At 35.3% G+C, this 25,703-nt stretch overlaps 1 protein-coding gene across 3 annotated transcripts in view; it reads right to left on the bottom strand.

The window, feature by feature from the left end:
- LOC103973576 (rho GTPase-activating protein REN1) overlaps positions 1–25,269 on the bottom strand; it is a 31,402-nt gene extending 6,133 nt beyond the window's left edge. For 2 of the 3 annotated variants that reach the window (XM_009388184.3, XM_009388187.3), the window contains exons 1-20: positions 24,819–25,269; positions 24,491–24,647; positions 22,436–22,472; positions 17,845–17,921; positions 16,337–16,407; positions 16,159–16,241; positions 15,940–16,080; positions 15,293–15,412; positions 14,864–14,941; positions 14,073–14,128; positions 13,920–13,989; positions 11,313–11,397; positions 7,919–8,162; positions 7,555–7,842; positions 4,909–5,286; positions 4,749–4,798; positions 2,986–3,046; positions 2,809–2,892; positions 1,406–1,522; positions 1,171–1,337 (exon numbers count right to left, since the gene is read on the bottom strand). In XM_009388184.3, coding sequence (XP_009386459.2) covers positions 1,171–1,337; positions 1,406–1,522; positions 2,809–2,892; positions 2,986–3,046; positions 4,749–4,798; positions 4,909–5,286; positions 7,555–7,842; positions 7,919–8,162; positions 11,313–11,397; positions 13,920–13,989; positions 14,073–14,128; positions 14,864–14,941; positions 15,293–15,412; positions 15,940–16,080; positions 16,159–16,241; positions 16,337–16,407; positions 17,845–17,921; positions 22,436–22,472; positions 24,491–24,625 — 2,342 coding nt within the window. In that variant the 5' untranslated portion in view covers positions 24,626–24,647; positions 24,819–25,269. Of the gene's footprint in view, positions 1–1,170; positions 1,338–1,405; positions 1,523–2,808; positions 2,893–2,985; positions 3,047–4,748; positions 4,799–4,908; positions 5,287–7,554; positions 7,843–7,918; positions 8,163–11,312; positions 11,398–13,919; positions 13,990–14,072; positions 14,129–14,863; positions 14,942–15,292; positions 15,413–15,939; positions 16,081–16,158; positions 16,242–16,336; positions 16,408–17,844; positions 17,922–22,435; positions 22,473–24,490; positions 24,648–24,818 lie in introns of those variants that run through there. The other variant, XM_065168695.1, reaches the window with a different exon arrangement.
- Positions 25,270–25,703: the final 434 nt, after the last annotated feature.

The raw sequence follows: 25,703 nt of genomic DNA, 5'->3' as shown, positions 1-25,703 counted from the left end.
ACTCAAAGATTAACTCCTACTAATAAGACCTTAAACTCATGTCTTACACATCAAAGATGAAATCATATCATAGGGAAAAGAATGTAGCCTCAGACCACTCACATATATTGTTAAAAAATGAAATTTCCATCACCTACTTTTTGATGTTCCAAATCACAGTTCATTTTCTGTTTTACAAACCATAAGTTCAAGAAGGAAAATTTTCAAAAACAAAGAAAAATATAATCAAGAAAATTATATTCGCTAAATGAGATGTCAATCATTTCTTCTTTCCATCTTTGGCAATGATATTTTAAAGATTTATTTTGACAAATAATCTTGTTTGTTCATTGTTGTATATTCTTCAAACAAATTAAAATTTTCTTATAAGGATGTAATTTTCAATTTGAATACTGGAATCTCCAGAATCAAGCCCCAGATTTCTCTCCTCTTTTCTTTGCTCAGCTTTTTTCTCTTTAGAGAATCTTGGTAACTAATGTAGGATCATTAAACATACTACCATATGACAAAAGTTTCCCTTAACTAACAAAACTTATTCAATCAAAATGATCCTGCATCAAGGAAAAATAGAAGCGGTTAAATGAAGCAAAAGGATCACTGAGAGGAGACATAATAGATCTGATCAGGAAAGAGAAAAAGAGAAGGGAAAGAGGTAAGGAATGGAAGGAAGGAGCTGATGTTGCTAGATCCATTCAGGCAGAAGATAAGATCCTCCTACAGAGACAAGCAACCAAATTTGTGTGGGATCTAATCAGATGTAATCAAACAGAAAGTAACAGCCGAATCTGGAAAAGAAGAAAAAAAGGACTTTTCTCTCTTTCTTCCTCTAATATCTGTATTTTTTTGTTTTAGAAAAGATTGTACAAAATCATTTCTCATCCAATTTGTCAATCCAGTGTCTGATCAAGCCCATCCATATCCTACATCCTATGGTCAATCATGTTGGACCTAATCCCAGAACCTTAGCTAATTTTTAATCTTAATACTATCACCCAGCTAGACTTAAAGTTGTTTATGGAACAAAGAAAACTCACTGGCTTAAGATTCTTGCAACTTTAGGGATAGCACATCCAAAAAAAAGAGAACACTTGTCATAAAATAGACGTATGATATTGGGAAATACTGATGAGGACCAAATATATAATTGCATATAGAGAAAGTTAATCTTACTCTGCAGAATGATCCCTACTGTGGAAACATTTGCCACATGACTCGCATAAGGAAGCATAGCTTTGTTTTAGCTCATGATTAAGCTGTCCACGAAGATCAGCAACTTTCTGCTTCAAAGTAACTATATCTGCTTCAGCAAGAGCGACTTCCTCTAGATCCTCCCTTGTCTTTAACACAAATTAGAAGTGTGAATCTGGTAGAAAATCAACTATTTATTTGAACACTTTAAACTAACCTTGCTGTCCATAGCAGATGAAAAAGATACAAGCCCAGGTCGCATGTTCATTAATCCAGATTCTAAGGATGCTCTCAGATCTCTTTCCTTTTGTAGTTGCTCGCGCAGTCTTTCTATCTATTTCAAAGAGATATCTATTTCAATAGCAAAGAAATCTGCCAAAAGATTCCTACTGGAAAGATGTCACTACTAGTCCTTTTACTAAATCAAAAAGCACAGTGGTCTATGTTACATGCCAAGGGATACCAAAATGGAATAACATAAAACTTCACAGAAAGTGGTATATAGGCATATAGAAGTTTGTAAGACAGAAAGAGCTCCTATATTCCCAAAGAATGCATATAGTTTGTTTAGCTGTTTATGTCTGAAATCTTAAAAAACATATACAATCTTAAAAAATATATATAGTTTGTTTAGCTCCTATGGTTTTGCATAAAATCCATGTACTTGTGTATCAGTTTGTGCAAAGGCATATAAGTTGCATAAAATTAGTCACAAGCAAGCACAAAAGATATTAAACTTTTGCAACTGCTATACAATCAGAAGGTTTGAGCAAAAATCAAGCCAATAAATCTCTCAATAAAAATTAAAGCCTGTTAAAATGTTTTCCAAAAGCAAGACATGACTATTGCTTAGTACATGAAATAGGAGAGTTGAAGTTAGAGATAAAATGAAGCTAGATGTAATAAGTGGAAACAACTCATTGTAAAATTATTCAGTAGATTTTCAAGGTTATCCCAGATGGAAATATAACAAACATTCTGAGGCTCACTGCCATAAAAAATAATGACTGCAGTCTCAACCAGGGAACATTTAAGACAAACATAAAAAAGTAATAATTAAAAATCATTAGCTCTAAGTTGTACCTAAACAATGTAGATTACCTTATAGTTAACATGGAACAAATAACAACATTCATTTCATAGCATGTCATGTCTATATAATGTTGGCAAAAAATTTAGAGTAAGATGCAACTCAATTGATAATGTCAGATGGCCCTAGAAATTCAAAATTGGTGTTGCCCAATACCATATTTTATTTACGGATGCAAACAATATTACACTGGTATGTGGCTGTTAAGCAACTGCTTATAAATTAAGAAGACTGCACATGCAAAATCAAGTAATTGTCCTCCAAGTCTTCTTTTTCATGGTTATTGATAACATGTTGGCAATTACATAAAGCGAAAACATGAAGAGTCAACAGGGGCATCATAGACAAATACAACCTTTTACTGACCAAGATAGAATAAGCTATCATTGTCTCCCAGACAAATCTTTATGCAAAAAAAAGAGTTATAGTAGCAAGCAAAATTCAGGCTATTCATTGACTTGCAAGAAATAAATGGCTTAATTAAAAAAGACAAAGAATACTGAGGTAATGTACTAATGTGCAGTAATTACATCTCGCTCAAGAGCTAAACGACGCTCATCCAAAGCTTCCTTTCGTCTTTCCAAACTTTCTTGTAAAACTGCATTTCCCTTTACCTTTAACAAAAAAAAGTGCTCATTATATTTGCACATAAAAATATTCTAAACTATGAGAAATGAATTCTCAATTTACAAAAGAGAAAAATGTACCTCCTTGGCAATTTTATTTTGAAGGTCATTCTTAGTGTTCTCAAGCTTTTGCATAGCAATCCTGTAAAAAGATGAAACCAATACTTGAACATAGAAGTGTCATTAACTAAATAACAGAACATTTCCTCAAATAATATAGCATAATACTCAGATGAAAGAAAAAGCAATTTGTTCTATATAAAATTCAACTAATATAAGACACTGTCATAAGCAAGGTTCGCAATACCGTACCATACCGGAGTTTCGACCTGGGCTCGGTACCGGTATGGTACGGTATACCGCTCGGTACACCCAGGTGTACCGAGCGGTATATTCAGGTGTGCCGAGCACTGTAGCAGTGCTACAGTGCTACAGTACTACTACAGTACCGGACCGGTAACAGGCGGTCCGCATACCGGAAGCCTGTCGGACCGGTACGTACCGCCCGTACCGGGTGGTACGGACCGGTACTGCAAACCATGGTCATAAGAATAAAAATTTCTTAATTTATAACAAAATGAAAGGATTGATTTTCTAACTAAGCTAGGCAAGATTTTATGATGATTATCTAGATTTAATTTGCACAACAGTTTTGGTTGTTCCACTTTAGTGATCAATCAGGCAAGGATCATATTCAGATCCAAATTCACCCATAATTTCACCTAGAAAGTCAATTAATCTAATAAGTCACATCAAGATTCAAAAATCCAACTGAATCAGTCTGTACCAATTCATGTTTACTAGTCCAAAAAAGAACTGACACTTGGACTGGCAATTTCGCCCTGTCCAGTTTGAAACTGATTTTTTTAATTAATTATTTTTCTTAATCCAGATAGCTTGCCAACAGTTGTTAACTGTCAACAGCTCTCCTCCTTATCCTCCTCTCATCCTCCTTATCCTCCTCCTCTCTTCTCTCCCCTTTGGTCCATGTCAATCAATGCTGGTATACCATGTGTTGACATGTCAGTATGTATTGAACCCGTACTGGTCCAACCATGGATCGCTACAAGTCTCAGACCGAAACTTGAAACCTTGGGCCTCATATATCTTAGCTGAAGATTGAGCAACTGTGTAAAAGAGCACAAATAGTAATATGGAACAAAGACACCTACCATATGCAACAATTTTTAGTATGTAGTAGGAGCAAATAATAACAGAACATAAGATGCATACGCCACAAGACAACTACAAATAACTGTGATATCTAAAATCAACGATCACCAACACAAGAATTACTAAAATTAAAACACAACATGTTAATTAATGCTAAACACCATACTCATGCATATCATTGTACCTGAACCAAGGTTTTTAACGTTAGGTACTGGATCTGTATCTGTCCTGGCCATGACTGATATGAGTCAGGGCCATACAAGTGAACCAAGTATGAAGTTTCAGAAAAATCCTGAAATATGCTGAAAATGATAAATACTGCTGTGTACAACCCCTGTATCAGGTACTACAAGGCATGCATTAGATGGTACAAGCCTTGTCCTAGTGTACTTACCACCCGGTATACTCTGGTCTACATACTCATAGGCTATCAGACTGCTAAATACCATTCCTACCAAACAGTAGTAGGTGGTATTGCAAACCTTGACTTGGATTATACATATTTTGCATCACAAAGATTTACCAGAATTGATGTTTTGATCAATTACTTTCAAGACATATTTTAGCTATAAGTATCATCAAATAAGAAGAAAATATAACTTAAACACAAACAAGAGTAAATAGAGAAGATAAAACACTTTAAAAACACACTTATTTAAGAGATCACGTACTCATCTTCACTTAACAAGTCAATTGACTCCATGGAAAGGTTCTTTTTCGCCTGTGTATTGTAAACATATGAGAACAAGAGTTTAATTTATCATAACAACCAATAATAGGAAACATAAAAAAAAGGGATAAAAACAAGCAATAATAGGATATAATACTCACAGAGGTACGTCCCCATATAGTAGGTCGTCTTGCACAGATAACTGGTTCATTTGGCTTGTCTATAGCTTTTCGAGCACTTGAAGATAAAATATGACTAACAGACTTTGGCATTGGACTTGTGGAAGTAGAATTGTCACCAATAGATTCGTGGGAGGCACTAACATGAGAACCTATTGCATTACTTTCATCGTGCAGCAAAGTTTCACATTTCTGTGCACTAGAATCCTCAAGATATGGAATCTCAGATACTGATGATAATTTTTTCTGACAAACTTCTTGTAAAGAAGTATCATGTACTGAATCTGCCAGAATTTTGGGGGCATCAAGAACATCACTGTCTTGCAGAGATGCACCATCTCTCTTCTGATTGTCCAGGACCTGTAGGTACAGTATTATTTTGCATGCAGTAATAGGACTAGGACAAGGACAAGCAATCATATAGCTAAGAATAGTTCTTCCCCTCGATAAAAGTTTCAACAGACCATACCAACAAACAAGGTAGTCTGAAAAACATAAATAAGAGGATGTCACATGCACATCAATAAAATCAAGGCAATAGATAAAAAATGAAATTTAGTATACCAACCAAACCCAACTGCTATTCCTTAAGTCAGAACATTATACTGTGTTCTGTTGCAGTTATTAGCCCCACACAACTTGGCTCTTTTACATGACTTCAAAAGCAAAACCTTAACAGTAACTTTTTATACACTCAAAACAAAGCCCTTGAATCAATTTCATATAGGTATTTAATATGCCTAGCTCTTTTAAATATACATTAAAGAGCATAAAATATATACATGAAGTGCAATACTAGAGAAGAAAGGAACTAAAAATGTAATAGACAAATTAAGGTGAAATGCCACTTAAGATATTCTCAAATGTATGCAAACTTAAGCTCCAAATCCAGGCCAAGAAATGGCCAAGAGATATGGTGCCTGAAACATAAATTCCGTTGACTGCTGCACCATGCAGTAGTATCTGGATGAGCCCTAGCTAACCAGGAGGGTTTTTGGACAACAAAAGAAAGAGAAACCAGTTGTTACAGCCTAACAATCAAGACTGGAAATCTCTAAACCAAGCAGGCCAGGACACTAGTCATCAACTCAAGCCTCTAGCCAAACAGGTAATCATCCAACACGTAATAATTCAGAGAAATTGGCATTTAGGCCAAATCAAAATGTTTTATGGTCCAAATACTGAGTATGTTAGAGTTACTTGAGCCTTATCCATGTAAACTGATCACTTTAACAAGTATACAAGATTTGCAAATTAACACATAAAAAAATGTAACATATTCTTCAACCATTAACACAAACATTTGATACTGTTGGTATTTAGTTCTGACAAAATGGGCAATACACTTGGTATAGGATATGTACCACTTGGTACAGGCCTGTACCAAACATTTTTTTTATTTTTTTAGATTTTGACACATACCAGTTAACCATCACATGATACGGTGTGGCCCAATGTGGGCCATAACTTGGACCTTTAACCATGTCCCCCAATGCTAAGGATCCAAAAGTTAGTAGTAGTAAGCCCATCTAGCCTTCCAGTTCCATTTTCCCTTGCGGGACTACTGCATCATTCCTGTTATCAGAGCTTGAATTCCTGTTATCAGAGGTTGACATAATTTATATCACTAATTATGTCAACCTAATAATATTCCCATTTGATTTATTGCTGTTAATTCATATAAAACATAGAAATAAAATATTACTTTGTTATGAAAGATATAGAAATGGAACCTAAAGCTACCACCAAAATTCGCTGCAGGTATATATTTTCAGTGACACATCCTTGTTATGATGAGCAAGGCAGAACCAAGATGGATAATCCTCCATGGCAAACAAAGTTTCTACCTACACATATTCATTTTTCTTTAGAAAAGTTCACTTGCATAAAATGGTACGAATGGTTGCAGTTTCCCTCTAATATTAATGACAACTTTTGGCCCTTTTTTTTTATCTTATCTGAAACAGGTATACAACTTTTATAGGTAGCTGAAGCTTTGCACCACCAAAATGATACATGGCCATGGTAACAATAATCACAATGATCACTACATAGGTTGATATCAATACCAAATAAAGAAAAAAATTAAGTTGATGAACTCAACTGGACCATAGAGGATAAACAATTTCTTGCTAGCTAGATAATAAAGTACAAAGACCAATTATCCTATAATTATTAGTTATCAAGAATGGAGAAAACTATAATATAGGGCGGTTCACAACTTTATATACCAGTACTATTCTGGCCAGGGTTTGGACTGGTACCATACTGGTTTGTACCAACATATTGTGTCGGTACACTGGTTCGTATTGAGTTTTGAAAAAAAACTACAAAGACTGAAAAAATAGATAAATAAAAACTATCTGATACAAAGCATGTACCGCCTTATACCAGGTGGTACTAGTCGGTACTGGTCCTATAGTAACCAGTACAAGTCTGATATCAGGCATACCACCTAGTTTACCTATACCGGTAAATACTACCCAGATCTAGTAATGGATGGTACTGCAAAACTTGCAACATAGTACACACTACTGCAAACAAATGATTGTCTAGGATGCTAGAGATATTTAAGATTAAATTCATTTTTTTGACAAAAAATTCCATGGAGGACATACGGAAAGCAACCTTATTATCATGTGGATCACTTCCAACATTGCTGTTGCTTTCACTAATTGCTTTAGTGGACGAGCATTCAGAATCATCATCTATATCTGCTTCAAGACCATTATTCTCGTCAGAGTATCCATCATCTCCTGGAGTGTCAGTATCAGTCAAATCATCATCACTATTATGCTCATCATGATATTCATCATCATCTGGAATGTCATTATCAGTTGAATCATCTTCAACATCACCATCTCCAGAGTCAGAGTAAAGCCCTGATGAGATTGAGCTCTCACGCAAGAGATCCTCCTGAATAAATGTTTATTAACTCATCAGGATCAAATGAATTGAAAAATAAATACAATCACTGTCCATAAAAACTTACATCAAAAACACTGTCATACTGCTCCAACAGAATTATGACAATGGCTTGAGCATGGTTAGCAGCTGCCGCCGCTCTCAGAAGTTGAAGAGAACCGTCTCCACCCATATTAAAATCATCTTCAAATTCACAATCACCAGCAAGAAGAGGGCGGAGAAGTAATGGAGCCATGCAAGCTGCTAAAGCCGAAAGTGACATACGGTTCTGAGACTTTTTCTCGGCCACTGTTTGCATCATCTTAAGAATCCTGAACAACAATTATCTTAGAGCATAGAAACTTACTTTATAATTTAAATAAACTAACTAAAATAAAATAAATCCCAAAACTTCAAGCTAAGTAAGAAAATCATTTTCATTCTTGATAAACAAAATATCCCAAAACAAGACTGAAAATCAGATGTCCATGGCAAAAAGTTCTACAGTCTGTTAATAAGGCTTCCAATATGTTCATCTATAAGATACTGGGCCCTCTAAATTTTGGTTCACCAAACAATTATTGATTGTGGATATTCCACATATTTGAGGATCCAAAAATGCATCTTTATATCAATTTTGATTCTCAGACAACTTTTAAAGACTTCATTAGATAGGTACAAATTCTATTTATAGAATCCTATGTGTGGAGTTAAGCAGCATGTTAAAAATCTTCAGCCTAGGATTTAGTACAGATAAGATGCATAATCTTCATCACTGCATATTTGTGACAGAATAAAGAATTATTCCATTAACTACATTTGTTGATAAAACCAAGGGTTGCAATTTTGGTCCGTACCGATGTACTAAGCCTTACTTGGTACAATACGTCCCGAGGCATATAGACGATATGCCCAAAATCATCAAAAGAACCTCAAAAAATACCTAATAAATTGAAAAAAAAAATTAGATTAGGGTTTTTAAGTTAGAAATAAATATAAATTTAATATAATTTTAGCAAAAATATTGTAAACTATGAAAGAATAGTGCATATATCCAAGGTCCGCCATATCGTACCGTACCGGAGTTTCGATCTGGGCTCGGTACGGTACGGTACTGGTGTACCGATCTTGTAGCAGTGCTACAGTACTACACTGTAGCACTGTAGCGGTACAGGGCGGTCCGCGTACCGAGTACCTAGCGGACCGATACGTACCACCCGGTACAGCCGGTACGCTTCGGTACGGCAAACACTGCATATATCTTTTTCAGGCTTTAAAAAGTAGCTTTGTGGTACATTCCGAATCGTTCTTCTGTAAATATTGAATTATCTACAAAGAAATTACTTGAATTGTTGAATTATTTTTTAAACGATTTAAACTTTAAGATTCAAATAAATTAAATAATTAATCGATGGATATACTTGGTTCTACCGCCAAAAAAATAACGAGACTCCACGGGCGATGGATCGTAGACCTCGATCCTATGTATCTATATATCAATATGATATATTTGTCGAATCCAATCTTGAAATTGATCTCACGACATAGTGTACTGAGACACAATATGTCATTGGTGCATCAATATGGTGATAGTCGTAGTCTGATCGTCGTGAACCACATATGTTCGAGATGGCTTCTAAGACAAGGACAAATGTGGCATGTATTGGTGCGGAGCATAGAAAATACCAGAACTTCTACTTTCGCTATTGATTTATTACTCCGTATCATAAGATCGATCATCGTACTATTTCTCAGAGAAGTTTGACCAACTATCACCATACTATTGTTGATCATAAGATTATCCTTAATACAATGGCTGTGAATATGATGAGCTTTGCTTTATGTCTACATTATGTAGGCTCTTTAGCATTTGCTCAAAATCATCCACTGATTTTCCCTTCCCCTTCCGTGCATAAACTTGAAATGAGTTGAAAGAGGAGGAAGGAAAGGATTTAAAAACACTTTCCTAAGCCTCAAACGGTCATATTAACCATTTGAAATAAGACAATCTCAGCCTCTAATCAGTAACGATATCGACCAGTACAGGTCGGTAACGGACATATTTTGATCGTTACCGCTACCCCGTATCACCTGATACAGGGTCAAGTGACCGATATTGCTCGGTAGAGAGTGATCCGCGTACCGATATCCTGTCAGATCAATATGTAATGCTTGTACTGGGCAATACATATCGGTACAACAAACCCTGGATAAAACCTCAAATTTTATTTAATTTTAACTAGATTCCTTGAACATGAACAACATTAATTTGCTTACCCTTGTTTGTCCACATCTTGGCACACTTAAGAGTGGTTTAGATATTAGAAATACAACTATATAGTTTACTGCACTTTAAGGGTTCCAAGAGATAAGTACAAAGATAAATAAGCTTGAGAAAATAAAATAAAATTAACCACAGTAAATTACACTTAATTTCTCAAATATCAAAATCAATTCAAGATTGTTATTCACAAAATTGTTTTAGTTTGACTTGGTACTTATGATTTGAGTAATAAATATGTTGTTTATTATGATTCAGACTATAAGATAAATCATATTAATAATATTTGGTACATATTAACACCTAAAATTGTCATACATTTGAGAAAGAGCAAAAAGGAAAACAGAGAGGTGAAAGAATCCAAGAACAAAATGACTTTTTGTGAACAAAAATTATAGTCAAGCCAATTTGATATATAGTAATCATGAATAAGAAGGTTTCATATATCACTCAGATTGGTACATCGGCCCATATTTACCTATATCCAATCAAGGACAAATAACCAGATGGTATGGTCTACACTGATTGGTATTTTTTAAATATTATTTAGTGAGATTGGGTGGTAAAAGTTTGTATACCACCAAGAAACCATGATACTGATTTGACAAGATATCGAATTGATACCAAACGAGATTTTAGACCTCAGATCCAAGATTACATTGAAGGGGACAGACAAATACAGATCAACTAAATAATGAGAAAAACACTGAAAGAAATTACAGGAGTTGGTGAACCAAATGCTACTGTGATCAAATTTATATCTCCAACCAAATAAAGCCTTTAAAACAAGAAAAAACTATCCCACCCAGGATTGGAAAGTTCTGGAAGAATTGTCTGTTGTGAACTACAATGTTAAACCCTCTGTAGCTTAAAAAGAACCCTCATTTGAATTCATAGTTAAGGTTAATAATACCAACTGCTTCATCAACAACTCTGCATCAGGATAAAACGTCGTTACTCAATATTCACTATCAAAATAGCCACAAAATTCAGAACATGCAAAGAGTCACAAATTGCAGGTGAGAATATGCATGCAATGCAGACATTGAGGGGAATGAAAGAGAAAAAGGAAAAACATAGCTATATGAATTTATATTTTCAAATAGGAAATCTGTTGATTCATAAAAGCAATAATCACACTTCAAAAAAATTACCAGCACAGAAAAGCAAAGCCACGATCACTTAGGATTAGCTGATATACCTTTGCAGTAAACGACGATTAGGCTCTGGGAAAGTTTTGTATATTGCAGTGCGCATAGAGTCAACTCTGATTCCACGATCAGTTCCTAATAAATATCAAAGTTAAAATGAATGTTACACGAGTCAGAAGTATAACAAATAAAATATTGATGGCTAAACCAGACAATCATGTACGGTAAGCTGGGTATTTAACATCTTACACTTGGTGGCAAAGTACATATAATTTCTCAGGCATAAGCAGCAATGGTGCATGTTTATTCATTAAGAAGATACAGGGAAAAGAAAAAAATAAAAACGAAAGAAACAAAAGGGAGAAGGAAAAAATGTGTGATATGGGAGAGAATAAATTTCTCACATCAATGTCCATCAAGAGAGAGGCCCTAATTATTACAAGGAAAGTAAACCATGATGATACAGAGAAGCTCCTTTAGAAACTATTGTTTCTTTCCTTCAAAATTAATCAACAAGAAGCAGAATAAGATTGTCCTCACTTTCACCATGTGGGACGTGAGATAGATTTCCTCAAAGATATGTCTTTGATCATGGCAGATATCTGATGCAGTTAGGGAAGAAATATGCTCAAATGTCATGCATCACCCAGCAGTGGAGGATATGGTCATTAGAATCACAGTCTGCAGAGAAAAAGAAGTATATCCTGAATCCACCATTTCTTTATATGATCTTGAGACTAGGGAAGATGTTCAAAATTTCAAATTTCATCCACCATCCAGCAGTGGAGGATATGGTCACAGCATTCAGTCTGCAGAGAAAAGGAAATATGCACCATCTTGTATCTACAATTTCCTAAGAGACTCTTGGGACTATATCTTGTTCTTAATAGCCAACCACATAATATATTTACTCCCTTTCCACAAATACTTTTTAGATTGACCGGAGACATCCTTCATCATCAAAAAATTTGTAGAAATGTGCCAACAAGAACAAGGAAGCCCATGTTTAATGTTAAGTCATCTTCTATAAGAATGAATGATGTGCAGATGGGAGACAAGAGAGAAGAGCGCATTCAGTTATTAAGAGCGTCAACAATTGGCAAGGTGAATGCAGACCAGGCTTTCAAGAGAGAACTTGGGTGAATAGAGAGTGATTAGGTATGTGAGAGACACATCTACAAAAACAAGGACAGCTCGATCCAGGTCATAGTTCTAACTATCATCTGGACGGGTCCACATTAGACTGTATTTTTTGGTCCAATAGCAAACCAGCACAAGGACCAGCCGGTTTTGAGCAGTCTGGTCTTATTTATTCTTTTCAATTATCATTAAACCCCATTCCTCTCAATCCTCACCTCCCTCATGACACCCAATATCTGCTCCCGCTGGCCTGCCCCTCCATTGCTCATGTTGCCCGTCGCTGTCAGCCTGCTTGCCCATCCGATACTCCTCTTCCTCCTCTTCTCCTTCTCTTCTTAGTTCTTACCCCCTTCTTGATACCACAGCATATACCAGCATACTATTTGTCGGTATGCTGGTGCAAACCATACCTGTAATTGGGGTCCTGTATCCAAGACTTTGAATCCTGATCCAGTTATCCTTCAGAAATATTGTGCTCTAACCAATGTTATTCCTAATTGTTCAAATAGGAGGAAAGGAATTCCTAATTGTTCAAAAATTCCCCTAAATCATTTGTCCCTAAATTGTCATTGCCCCTGAAAGCACTTAGGAAATACAAGATCAAGAAGCTGAAAAACAATCAATCTCTCCACCACCATTTGCTGAGAACAGAAATATAGAATTAATCACTATATAATAACAAAGAGACATTAACTAATTTCACAGAATAGCATTTGTTACATACAAAGAAAATCGTTGATAACAATAAAGATGAATGTGAGCTCGTATAGCACCATACTTTGAAATTTTTTATTTAACATGCATGTTCTGTACATTCAGCATGATTACAGACTGAAAGAATAATTTGTCAACTAGTCATATATGACATGTTCAGCACAAATGTCTAATCTATATCTGATATTTCACGCTTATTTTCATATATTGGAAAATTAGACAAATTTTCATGTTGCATAGAATTGTATTTTTGTGTAATGTTCACTGCTTTTATTTTTATATGTTAAAAAGGTATAACAAATATATTGACAGTTTTACATGTCAATAAGATTCCATCAGATGTGAAATTATTTTAAAGAGGGACCATAATGTTTTAACAAAATTGCACTGAAACAAGAATATAACGAGGTCTTATGCAAACAGCATGACAAATGCGAGTAACATAAAATGTAATGTTCGATTATTTAACTGGACTTGTCTTTGCATTTTTCTCCTAGAGCATAGAAACTTAAATTTTCATGTGATATCCAAAGTTTCATGTAATAAATTTCTTAAAACAACAAGAATAGTTTGAAGGCTCTTAGTTTGACCATTGATATAGCCATAAAGCCCTCAATAAATTGGCTCAAGTCACCTAAGCATTGCCGTGACTATCCATATAGATCATAATGCATCAGAGATCTTCTATTCTCTTCTCTAACATGCATATTTGGGAAGTGGATTTGTAGTATAAAATTAACATTGTAAACATAAAATGAGATCAGATTGATGTGATATGGAATAGAATTTTTGTCCAGACATACTATATGATTCAACCAGTGCGGTACAACAAGATGCAGGAACAGGAGAAGATGGCAACTCTCGCAGCACATACTGCATACAACAAAAGTAAATTACAAACTCCAGCATAATTATGGAAGAAACTTGTTAGGTTGTTATTTCTAACGTAATTGCACCTTGATACAGTCTCCAACAACATGTGCATCCTCATCTGAAGAAAACTCTTTTTTTCCTGAAAAAGAGAACCATGTAGAAGTGTTCAAATTAATGCATAAACCCATGACCAAGGTATACAGTTTCAAATAATACCGTCCGATACGGGCAGTACGTACCGGTTTGATAGGAAACCGGTACATGAACCGCTCGCTACCGATAGGTATTTTTTATTTAAAATTATATATATATATATATATAAAGGCGACGTCGCCTCATTTTTCTACAACGTCACCCTGCTTGGGGAGAAGAGAGGCGATGTTGCACTTTTTTTAAATTTTTTATATATAATATATATAAATATATAAATAAATAGATATATAAATAATAAATTATATGTACAGAGAGAGAGAGAGGCGACATCACGCATTATTTTTTAAATATATATATATATAAATAAAAGATTATATATATATATATATATATATATATATATATATAGAGGCGACGTCGCCGAGCGTGGGGGAGAAGGGAGGCGATGTCGCCAAAATTTTATATATATAACCAATGTATACCGCTCGGTATAAAGTACCGTATCGTACCGAGAGAAGGTCAAAACTCTGGTACGATATAATATTTCAATCCTTGCCCATGACTAAAACCAATGTACTTTAATTGCAAGATTATTGAAGCACATTCCTTGCGGATAATTAAAGCAGTGAAGCAGATCAGGAGGCTAATTTTGGTTCAGAAGAAGGTAACAGCAAAAAGGTAACTAGTATCCATAAACAAGGGAAGAAAATGAGAAACTAACCCTGTTCATATTCACGAACTCTGCATTTTACCTCTTCAACATCAGCAGACTGCCGCAGGATACCTTCCACTTTGATTCCTTTTAAAAAGTGATAAAGATCATCACATAACCATAGATCTTTATGCTTAAGATTAACATTTATATTCTAAAAACTTGAACTTTACTATGAAGAAGTTTACATGCAACAGTTTCTTTGTTACTACATGTGTTAACACACTAAAAACGATAGCTCAATTTTTGCCTACTAAAAGAGCTGTATAATAACACCAATAATATGCTTCGACAAGTTCCACAACACATGCAACCTAGCAACTTCTAAATTTTCCTTCCATGAAAAAACAGAAGCTCAATTAATACATTCAGTGCATATTTTGCTACAGAGGTAATCAGAAAGACCTAATATAAATAAATACAAGAAACAAAATATACCATGTTGCTCGATGAACCTGAGGGCCTTTTCCAAGAATGATGGGCTTCCATCAATGTCTTCAAGTGCAAGCAAGATAGGCCTACCAATCACAGTGGATGTCGCAGGCTGTGTATCTTTCCCTTCAAAATAAAGAAAAGGAAAGATCAGAAACTGACGAGACAGAGGCTGGATATGTCAGAAGACATGGCATTTGCCAACACATACAAGAATAGACAAACATGACATCAAGGTGCAAAATCCTAAAGGAGAAGAAATTGACAGTTTGAAAGTCCAGAGAGGGGAATACCCCAGATTAATATTTTGTTAAGGTTAATAATGAATCTTCCGGTACCTTATCCATACATGTGTACATACAGAATATTGACCAATACAAAAGAATGAATTCTCTTTGGAGTTAACCCACCATATTAGAGCTTTACAAGATCAATTCAGTTAAACAATGAATTAAACTAAGTCAAAAGCAATTGCTGAAATGAAAAAAAAAAAAAAAGTAATCAAACCAAACAACTGCCCATTTGCAATCATATTCATCAGTATAATGTCATGGTTACTAAGCAATGTGATGAATCTTCCATTGTTCATCAGAAGAAACACAAAAAACTTCAGATTATTAATATCATTGTGGATAGGTGGCTAAGTAACATACATTGATCATGTGAAGCTTCAATTGATTCAGTTATTTCATTGTGGAATATTCCATTCTGTCCCAATGCAAGGGCTGCACTAGGTGCTTGTGCCACAGCATTCTCTAATGCAGCTTTCCACTCGTATAGATCCTCAGAAGTTTCTGCCTGTGATACCAAAAATTAGTGAAGAAAAAAAAATCTAAATCAACCTAAAAAGGGTACAGAAGCAGTATGTAAACCTGCCTTTAATGTAAAAGTTCTCCCATCCTGGCCATCAGGAAACAATAGTGTTAAAATCTTTTTGTCTGCTTTCACGACAACACTGAAATTTACAATAACTTAAATTTATCAACAGTTTTCAGTAAAACTTGTGTTCAGCTAAACCAGGGCTTTAAATAACCAATCAAATACTCTCACCTTCCTGAATTATTCAGGTCAATACCACCAAGCGTTACATTTGCTTCACTTCCCTTTTGAGGGAGAGCAGCCTGAAAGTAAAAGTAAAGCATGCTATAATTAACCATAATGTTCTTACAAATTGATCAACTCATTCTCATCAAGAGTGTTGCATAAAGTACTTCCACGGGCTGTGTGTGAGTAACCATTGATATTCCAAGCAAGGGTGAATCATCTCAATCACTTATTGGATGAATGAGCACTAAACTAACTGGTAGTTTTCCTTGATTTGAGAATGGATTCTACTAAATTAGCTGAATGGCAATGCCAAACAAATTTACATATATAAACCTGGGGCATAACAGTCTCACTTAATGAAAAATAAAGTCAAAAAAGGAGACAAAACTTGGATCTTACTTGCAAGAAAGAAGTTAGGATAACAAATATTCAACAAAAATATGCACTTCTGAACACTCTTCACATTTAAAGCACTTAAAAATAGGGAAAGTCATGTGAGCATCCTAATTCATGGAGCAAAGTGGGTTATGACGAAGTCACCAAATAAAATTGATAAAATAATGTGTTTCTTAATCCCAGAGATCATTTCTGGTGAGACTTTAATGTATTCGAACCCCATCAAACAGATAATCAAAAAGATTTTAATATTAAACTTCTGTTTTTACATGTAAAGTCAAATTTTAGGAGGTAATAGAATCTATACATTAATATTATATAAATAAGAAGTTTGTTTTCATAGAAAGTCATGGACAATTTTAATGTCTCGATTCCATATTTAATAAGTTAATTTAATGTAAGCATCTATAACCTCCCCCCCACCCGTTCTTCTATTTATGTACCGAATTTGTTCCAGAGAACCACATACCAGAACTAAAACATATGTGAGACCTTTGGTTACTCAAATGTCATTAACAATTGGCTAGAGGAGCCAAGAGAACATTAGAATTTATAAGAATCAAATTTAGTTGTTTCAACATGAGATATGGAATTTGAGCAAGAGAATCTAATTAGAAAATCATATAAATCAGATGCAAAATCAAGTTAGTTTGACTTGTACAACTTGATCTATATTATCATGGTATACTGCATAAATTTGTGAGAACTTTATGTACTTCTTATAGTTTAGACTAATAGAATTACAAGCTCTCATTTTAGGGGATTAATTATCCATTGTTCAGTTAATATGAAAAGAAGTTTAGAAAGACTAGTTATAGCATTCTCTCACTGCAGAAGAATAGATGTCTCGTGTTTAGTTAATGTAATGAGAAAATGCCGAGATTTTACATATCTTATGATGATAAACTAAAAAATTTCAGAGAAGTACAGCTTTTTAGAGGTTGTCAAAGCAGTTCTATTGCACAAATCAGTCAAGTTACAGAAAATTCACTGTTCATACACATGAACACCATACAAACATGCAACTAGAAAAATGCTTCATGTTACAAACCAAAAAAATCTTGGGTAGAAAATGATATTAGAGGTTAGATTAATGTAAAATATCCTATACTTACAGGGTCAGTTCTAAAAAAGACCAATGATGTGCTTGTTAGGACAAACCAACGTTTTTTCCATGATGTCCAACCTATTCCTGCAATTTTAATGGATTTTTAAAAAAATCATACATATTTGTTGATCAAATATTTAATAAAAAATTAAAAGATATTCTTAAACCGTGATACATAAGGATGGCAATGCACATTTTTGTGGAATGAAATGAAATGTGATGAAAGAAACAAAATGCTGATATTACAATAAAATCATTGAAGAAAAGACCAACTTAAAGAATTTAAATGATTTCTATGATGCCATAGAATGTGGAATTTCAAGGACTACAAACTGGTTATTATTGAAACCTGAACGATAAGAAGATCATCACTGGATAATATATCTAATACAACATAAAGTATGTTCAAACAAGATGTTGCTCAATCGATGCAGTAACCAGTGATTGCAAAAGGCGCTCGGGCGCTCGCCTAGGCGCTCGGGCGAGGCGAGGCGAGGCCCGAGCGCCTCGCTAATGTCCCAGGCGGCGCGCTTCAAACAGGCGCCGCTTGGGCGCTCGCCCGAGCCCAGGCGCTGGGCGCTTCGGGCGAGCGCCTGGGTAAACCAAGGCGACCGAACCAGAATTTTAGGTCTGGTTCGGTCCTGGTTCGGTTGTTAGTTGGTTCAATCGAACCAACTAAACCGATATAACCCCAACCCTAACCCTAACCCTAACCCAACACTAACCTGCTGCCGCTGCCGCTCTCGATCCCGATCCCGATCGCGATCTCGTCGCTCGCTGCCGCTGCTCCCGCTGCCGCTGTCGCTGCTCGCGCCTCCCGCGAGCCCTCTCGCTGCTCGCGCCTCCTGCGAGCCCTCCCGCTGCTCGCGCCTCCCGCGAGCCCTCTCGTTGCTCGCGTCTCCTGCGAGCCCTCCCGCGAGCCTTCCCGCTGCTCGCGCCTCCCTCGAGCCCTCCTGCTGCTCACGCCTCCCGCTGCTCGCGCCTCCCGCGAGCCCTCTCGCCTCCTGCGAGCCCTCCCGCGAGCCTTCCCGCTGCTCGCGCCTCCCTCAAGGCCTCCCGCTGCTCGCGCCTTCCGCTCTCTTTCCCTTTCCCGCTACCGCTGCCGCCGCTCGCCGCTGCTGCTGCTGCTGCCGCTGCCGCCGCTCGCCGCTGCTTCCTCGTTTCTCCATCAGGCTCAGTATACTCTTAATATTAAGTTTATTTGAATTTTGAAATGATTAATTTTCTGTTAATAGATTAATAATATATTATTTTGATTTTAATGTTGTTAATTTTTATTTATTTGAAATTATTGTTAGGTTTCAACATAAATGACAAGTGTAGAGAGCAACACAATAGAGTCTCCAATGGTATCAAAAAAAGATCCTGCATGGAAGTATAATTATTTGAAGGATCCGAAAGATCCTAATGCAGTGACTTGCATATTCTGCGATAAGACTACCAGAGGTGGTATTTTTCGTGCAAAACAACATCTAGTAGGAAATTTCAAGAATGCAGCAGCTTGCAAAAAATGTCCACCTGAGGTAAAAGAAGAGTTACTGAATTATATGAATGAAAAGAAGACACAAAAGAATGAATCTTATGGGAATTTACCAGAAGACAATGTTGAACATCTCAGGGATGAAGAAGAAGATTATTCTACGAGTATTAACCCAAGTGAAAAAAGAGTATACGACAAAAAGGAAAAAGAAGTTATAAGTACTAAGAAAGGTAGAAAAGGACCGATGGATCTATATATGCTTCAAGAATCCCAAAAACAACAAGGGCAAGCAGGAGGCTCAAAATTGAGACAAACAAATATAAGTGATGCTTGTGATAAAGAAATAAGAGGAAGAACAATTCAGCACATTGCTCGCTTCTTCTATCAGGCTGGTCTTCCCCTTAGTACAACTCGTTTAGACAGTTTTAAGGATATGATTGAAGCTATTGGAAGATATGGTGCAGGATTAAAACCTCCAAGTTATTATGAGATGCGAGTTTCATTACTGCAAAAAGAGTTGAATTATACAAATGACTTACTAAAGGGTCATAAAGAATCATGGGCAACACATGGTTGCTCTATTATGTCAGATGTTTGGACTGACAGGAGGCACAGGAGTATAATTAATTTTATGGTTAATTGTTCTTTAGGGACTATGTTTGTGAAGTCAATAGATGCTTTATCTTTTGTAAAATCTGGAGACGATATATGATTTACTTGACAACTTCGTAGAAGAAATTGGAGAACAAAATATCGTTCAAATCATAACCGACAATGGAAGCAACTATGTTTTAGCTGGTAATATTCATCTTTTGATTTTGTTAATTATTTTATCTTCAATTAAGTATGTTAAACTCTTAAGTCTTATCATTTTTGTTATCCTTTGTCTCAGGTAAATTGCTTGAATCAAAAAGACAACACTTGTATTGGACTCCATGTGCAGCACATTGTATTGATTTAATGTTGGAGGATATTGGAAAGATCTTAGAAATCAAGAAAACCTTAGAAAGGACAATTTTTGTTGTTGGATTTCTTTATAATCACATTGGGGCTTTGAATATGATGAGAGAATTTACGGGGAATAAAGAATTAGTGAGACATGGTGTCACCCAATTTGCTACTTCATTCTTGGCATTACAGAGCGTGCATCGTCAAAAACATACTCTGAGAAATATGTTTACCTCTGAGAAATGGGTGACAAGTAAATGGGCAAAAGAAGCAAAAGGCAAAAGGGCTGCTGATATCATCTTAATGCCATCCTTTTGGAATCATGTAGTTTATATATTAAAGGTAATGGGCCCTCTTGTTCGAGTCCTTCGGTTGGTGGATAATGAAAATAAGCCTGCAATGGGATATATTTATGAGGCTATGGATAGAGCAAAGGAGACGATTAAAAGATCTTTTAATGAAAATGAAGAAAAATATGAGAAAATTTTTACAATCATTGACGAAAGATGGAATTGTCAACTTCATCGTCCCTTACATGCAGCAGGATATTATTTGAATCCTGAATTTTTTTATAAGATTAAATCTGTTAGATTTGATGCAGAAGTTTTGGGTGGGTTATATCAGTGTGTTGCAAGATTAGTTCCCAGCCTTGAGGTTTAAGATAAGATTATTCATGAATTATCTTTATATAAAAATGTCGAAGGTCTTTTTGAAATTTCAATTGCCGTTCGATCCAAGACAACTACGTCTCCAGGTATTAATAATTTGATATAATTAATTTCATATATATTATGTTACTATGTTATTACTAATAATAACATAAATTTTGCAGCTGAATGGTGGAGTCTATTTGGAAATTCCACCCCGAACTTACAAAAATTTGCTATCAAAATACTTAGTTTGACATGTAGTGCTTCGGGTTGTGAGCGAAACTAGAGTGTCTTTGAGCATGTAAGTATTACTAAATATTTTTATTTTAATTAATTTATTTATTTAGATATATGTATTAATATATTTTTAAATTATATGACATGACAGATTCACTCGAAGAGAAGAAATCGGTTAGAACATCAACGATTGCACGATCTTGTTTACATAAAGTATAATCAAGCTTTGAAGACTCGTCATGATTTGAAAAATAGATTTGATTCAATCTCATTGCAAGATATTGATGATTCAAATGAGTGGTTAGTAGGAGAAATGGGTGCTAACTTGCAAGATGCTGAAGACGAGCTTGTATTTGAAGATGATAGATTGACATGGGGAGATGTGGCAAGAGCTTCAAGTGCTGGAGAATTATAAACATATACAAGACAGATGTCAAAGAGAAAAATGAGTGCAAAAGCATCAAGCTCGGCTCCTGCTATTATTGAAGACATAGAGAATGAAACATATCTTGATAAAGAGAAAGGAATCGAAGGACAAGAGGAAGAAGACGAATTCAATGAAGATGATTTGTGTGAAAATGACGATAATATTGATTATGATGAATGACTTTGATGTAAAATTTTATTGTTTTGAATTTTGAAACTTTTTGTTAATGTGACATTGTGATTTTGTATCTTAGATTTTCTTAATTTAATAGCATATTTTTATTTAAAATTTTAAATAATTATATTATATATTTTTATAATTTAGCGTCTCGTTTCGCTCGGACGAGCGCCTGGGCGAACGCCTAGCGCCTCGGGCGTTTGTGGACCTTGGCGCCTTTTGGCGCCTAACGTTTTTTAAATCACTGGCAGTAACATATCTAGGTTGTTCAGTAGAAAATCTTGATGTTGTGAAAAATGAGAATATAAGAAATTTGATCATGTCAAAAGAAATTTTGATCATGTTATTCTCCTTGAGTGAGAGAAATTATCCCACTATTCCTATCCTCATCTCTATGCATGTTCAAGAAACATTATTTCTTTTAGTTTATACCCAATTTAAAAGAGAATAAGGGAATGATGGTTCATTAGCAAGGTAAACAATACAAAAAGGCATGCCAAGACTTGGAATGCAAATTATATAAGAAATTTCTATTAATTAGATGTCTACTTTTCAATATAATTAGAACAACAAACTGGAACAAAAATATTAATAAGCTTAATATGTCAATCATTGCATTAACATAAAATGAAAATCACTGAAAATGGCTTGACTACCTAGAAATTGTATAAAAGAATACCTTTAGATGAAATGAAGAGTGGTCCACTCTTGAAAACCTGCACTTGTTGAGATCAAGCATTTAGTATTCACAATCTTCTTCAAGAAAAATGACCTAAAAACAGAAAGGACATATACAAGATAAATTTTGAGAAATTTCTGACAAAATGCCTAGTGATCCTGGATTTTATATAAGTTCATGAAGTTGATCTCACTTTCACGTATGTACCATATATAAACAGTAAGATACTATGAGGAGGGCTCAAGGCACATAAAACAAGAAAGATATAGATAAAAAAAATCAGAAGGAACTCATAGTATAAATGCAAAATCATGAGTTAATAAAGGTTCATATGTCCCATAAGTGAAAAACCAGATAAAACGAATGAGAATAGTTATAGACACAAGAATCAGAAGGAACTCATAGTATGATCATGAAAGGAGGACTTAAGAAAGATTCATATGTCCACAAGAGTGAAAGACCAGCAAAAAAGAACGAAAGCAAGTACATCAACAATCACTTTCCTATAAAACATAGGCCAAACATATTATTACAGATCATCTCGAATAACAGAAATTCAAATGAATCTCAAAATTGTTGCATAAACAAGAAAGAAGGGGAACATAATAAGAAGGATGACTCCAGAGACTTAACAAGATTAAAGCATTCATACATAATGATAATGAAGCAACACCCTAGCAAAACCATTGGCATGGATAGTGATCGAGCTCAAAAAGGTGGTCTACTTAAAACTGACAATGGGGTCGGTGTAACAGATATGAACAAGAAAATTACAAGGCTGACAACAAAAGATGATAGCATCTGAACAATGATTGTATATGCCATATATGTCACAACTATTTACAATATGAGATATGGATTCATGGACCAAAGTATTCTGCCATCTAGTTCATTCAGTTGTGCACTATTGATGAAAATGCAGCGCTATGCTTCTGATTTGCTATGGTTACCAAACCTGCATGGCTTTTCAGTGTTTTGACATGACAAACATGACATAGAATGAAGTCGATGACAATGGCACATAGATTTTAGGTTGTCCTGGCAGTTTTAAATGATTATCAGAGTAGTAATGTTCAATCAATTTCTTTGTATATCCCTGACTAATTCATAGTAAGTCATTGTATAACGAGACACAATTTTCAGATAATTTTGTTAATAAATGATATCTCATTTATGATTTAATCTAATCCAATAAAATATATCAGGATAAAAGGAATGAGGTATTAAGCTAAAATATGTATAATCTAATAATTAAATTCAGATACTGTTTACCTAGAAATCATTTACCAGTAAAAAATTTCAGTTACTAGCATCTATGGAGTTAAAGTGAAATAAAAAAATTATTTTCACCATTATGTCACGGACAAAATTGTAAACGGGATATTTGATATAATGCTCATGTATGTCCATATCTTTCGATTTTGTTCATGCTTTGCACAACATGGAGAGAGACTAGCAGTAGGCTTGGGAGCCCCATTTTGATTGACTTTGATGATCGTCTTAGGCTTGTAAAAGAATGTGGTGTCATGTGGGCACTTATGGGCATTTCGATATGTAGTAGACCATCTTGGATCTTTTGTTATATGATCAATTATAGCTTGCAAAGTCTATATTTGTAATTTGCATTGACTATAAAGTTTTTACTGAAATTATTGCTAGTGGATTCCGAGTGAAATGCTTTCTCTAGCCTGTTTTCTCTTTTGTAAGTCCTAAGGGATCATAGAAGGTTTCAGGAAGACTGACCTTTGTGGATGGATATGCAAGAGTGTTGCACGACTTAGGTAAAATCAGTTAATTTCGAGATAATTAGTCAACAATGAATTTTTCACTTGTTTCTAGTTGAGGTTGGATCAGAAGTTCTTTAAAAATGCTATGATGGAACACAAACCAAGCAACATAACAAATAATTAAGTTCGACCTTGACAAAATTCATAAAAACTAACAATCACAACAAAACAAAGGAACAACAAGTATGTTTTATTTGTACAGATAAACGTTTAACAGAGATAATATAACAACGAAAACAATTAATTGTTGAACTGAACGGAGCCTTACATTGCAATTAGGACAATTATTTGATTGCTTGTCAGGATTGTCAGAGCCCCTGGTGATCCAGAAATTGGTATCCCCCTCCCCACAGCGACATGTTTTGCATTGCATTACATTGTCTGCGCTATGAGATGATGCCATCTGTTATTATCTCGTTCTTCAACTGCATCAGAGAATAAAACGAAAACTTAATTTGGTCAAAGCATACATGGGACGGTAGAAAAGGGCCAAAATACCAAGAAGTGGAGATGTCGTGGATCGATCAACATATACAAGATCGATTGAGAATCATAGGGCTTTTCCAAAAGAGCAAAGAAATAGAGACGGCACCTACCCTGCCTCGAACGAGTCCGGGAACACGAGACCCATCAAAATGATCGCGTTCTGGGCATCGGAGACCGACGGCAGGGTTCAGGCGACGCAACAAACTTCCTGATTCTTCTTCCTCGGTTTCCTTTTTCTCATCTCTCTCCTCATTTTTCTTTCTTCTTTGTCTTCGATTCTGTCAGATTTGTCCACCACACTCGCGGCTCCATCGCTCCGTCATTCTCTCTCGCCCGCTTTCGTCTCCTAAAATTCCGCTATCTCCCTCCCTCCACAGACGATTGGAATCGCACGGGGACGTAGTATGCGACCGTGGGATATGGGTTGGCAACAATGAAATCGGGTTGGATGCACAGCAAGTTTCCGTGGGGACAGTGCACGGGAGATGGCGTTATGCCGTAGCGGGTCTGCCTTCTCGTGCGTGTCGCGTGAGGGCCGCTTATGCATCGAGCAAACAGACAATAAATTTCATGTAGAAATTTTTCTTTTGGTTATTTTTAACTTGAAATTGTGGCTATCGGATTATACTATTTTATACTTAAAATATTAATTTGATGATATATTTGACTCATATGTTCTATATTACGTCGATTTGAAATCTCAATTGTGAAGTTTTTACGTCACAAATATTAATCTAATACAAGTATATCTGATTCATTTTAGGTAGGTTTGAGTACTTATCTTATAAAATATTATCCCTAAATATTAATTCATCATATGTTAAGGTTCAAGTGTTTATGTAAGTGACTAGTTCAAGATATCATCTTACAAATTTTTGATATGTTAAAGATAAGTTATTAACAAAGACCTTGGCATTGATAGCTATAATTTTTCCTGTTAAATTTTATCTTAATAAAAAAAATACATATAAATCCCTCTAAATTCAGTATTGTTA

The sequence above is a fragment of the Musa acuminata genome, chromosome BXJ3-9 (genome assembly GCF_036884655.1).
Source record: "Musa acuminata AAA Group cultivar baxijiao chromosome BXJ3-9, Cavendish_Baxijiao_AAA, whole genome shotgun sequence".
Classification (NCBI taxonomy): Eukaryota; Viridiplantae; Streptophyta; class Magnoliopsida; order Zingiberales; family Musaceae; genus Musa; species Musa acuminata.
Note: the sequence above shows the minus strand (reverse complement) of the source record. Positions and strands in the feature narration are given on the sequence as shown.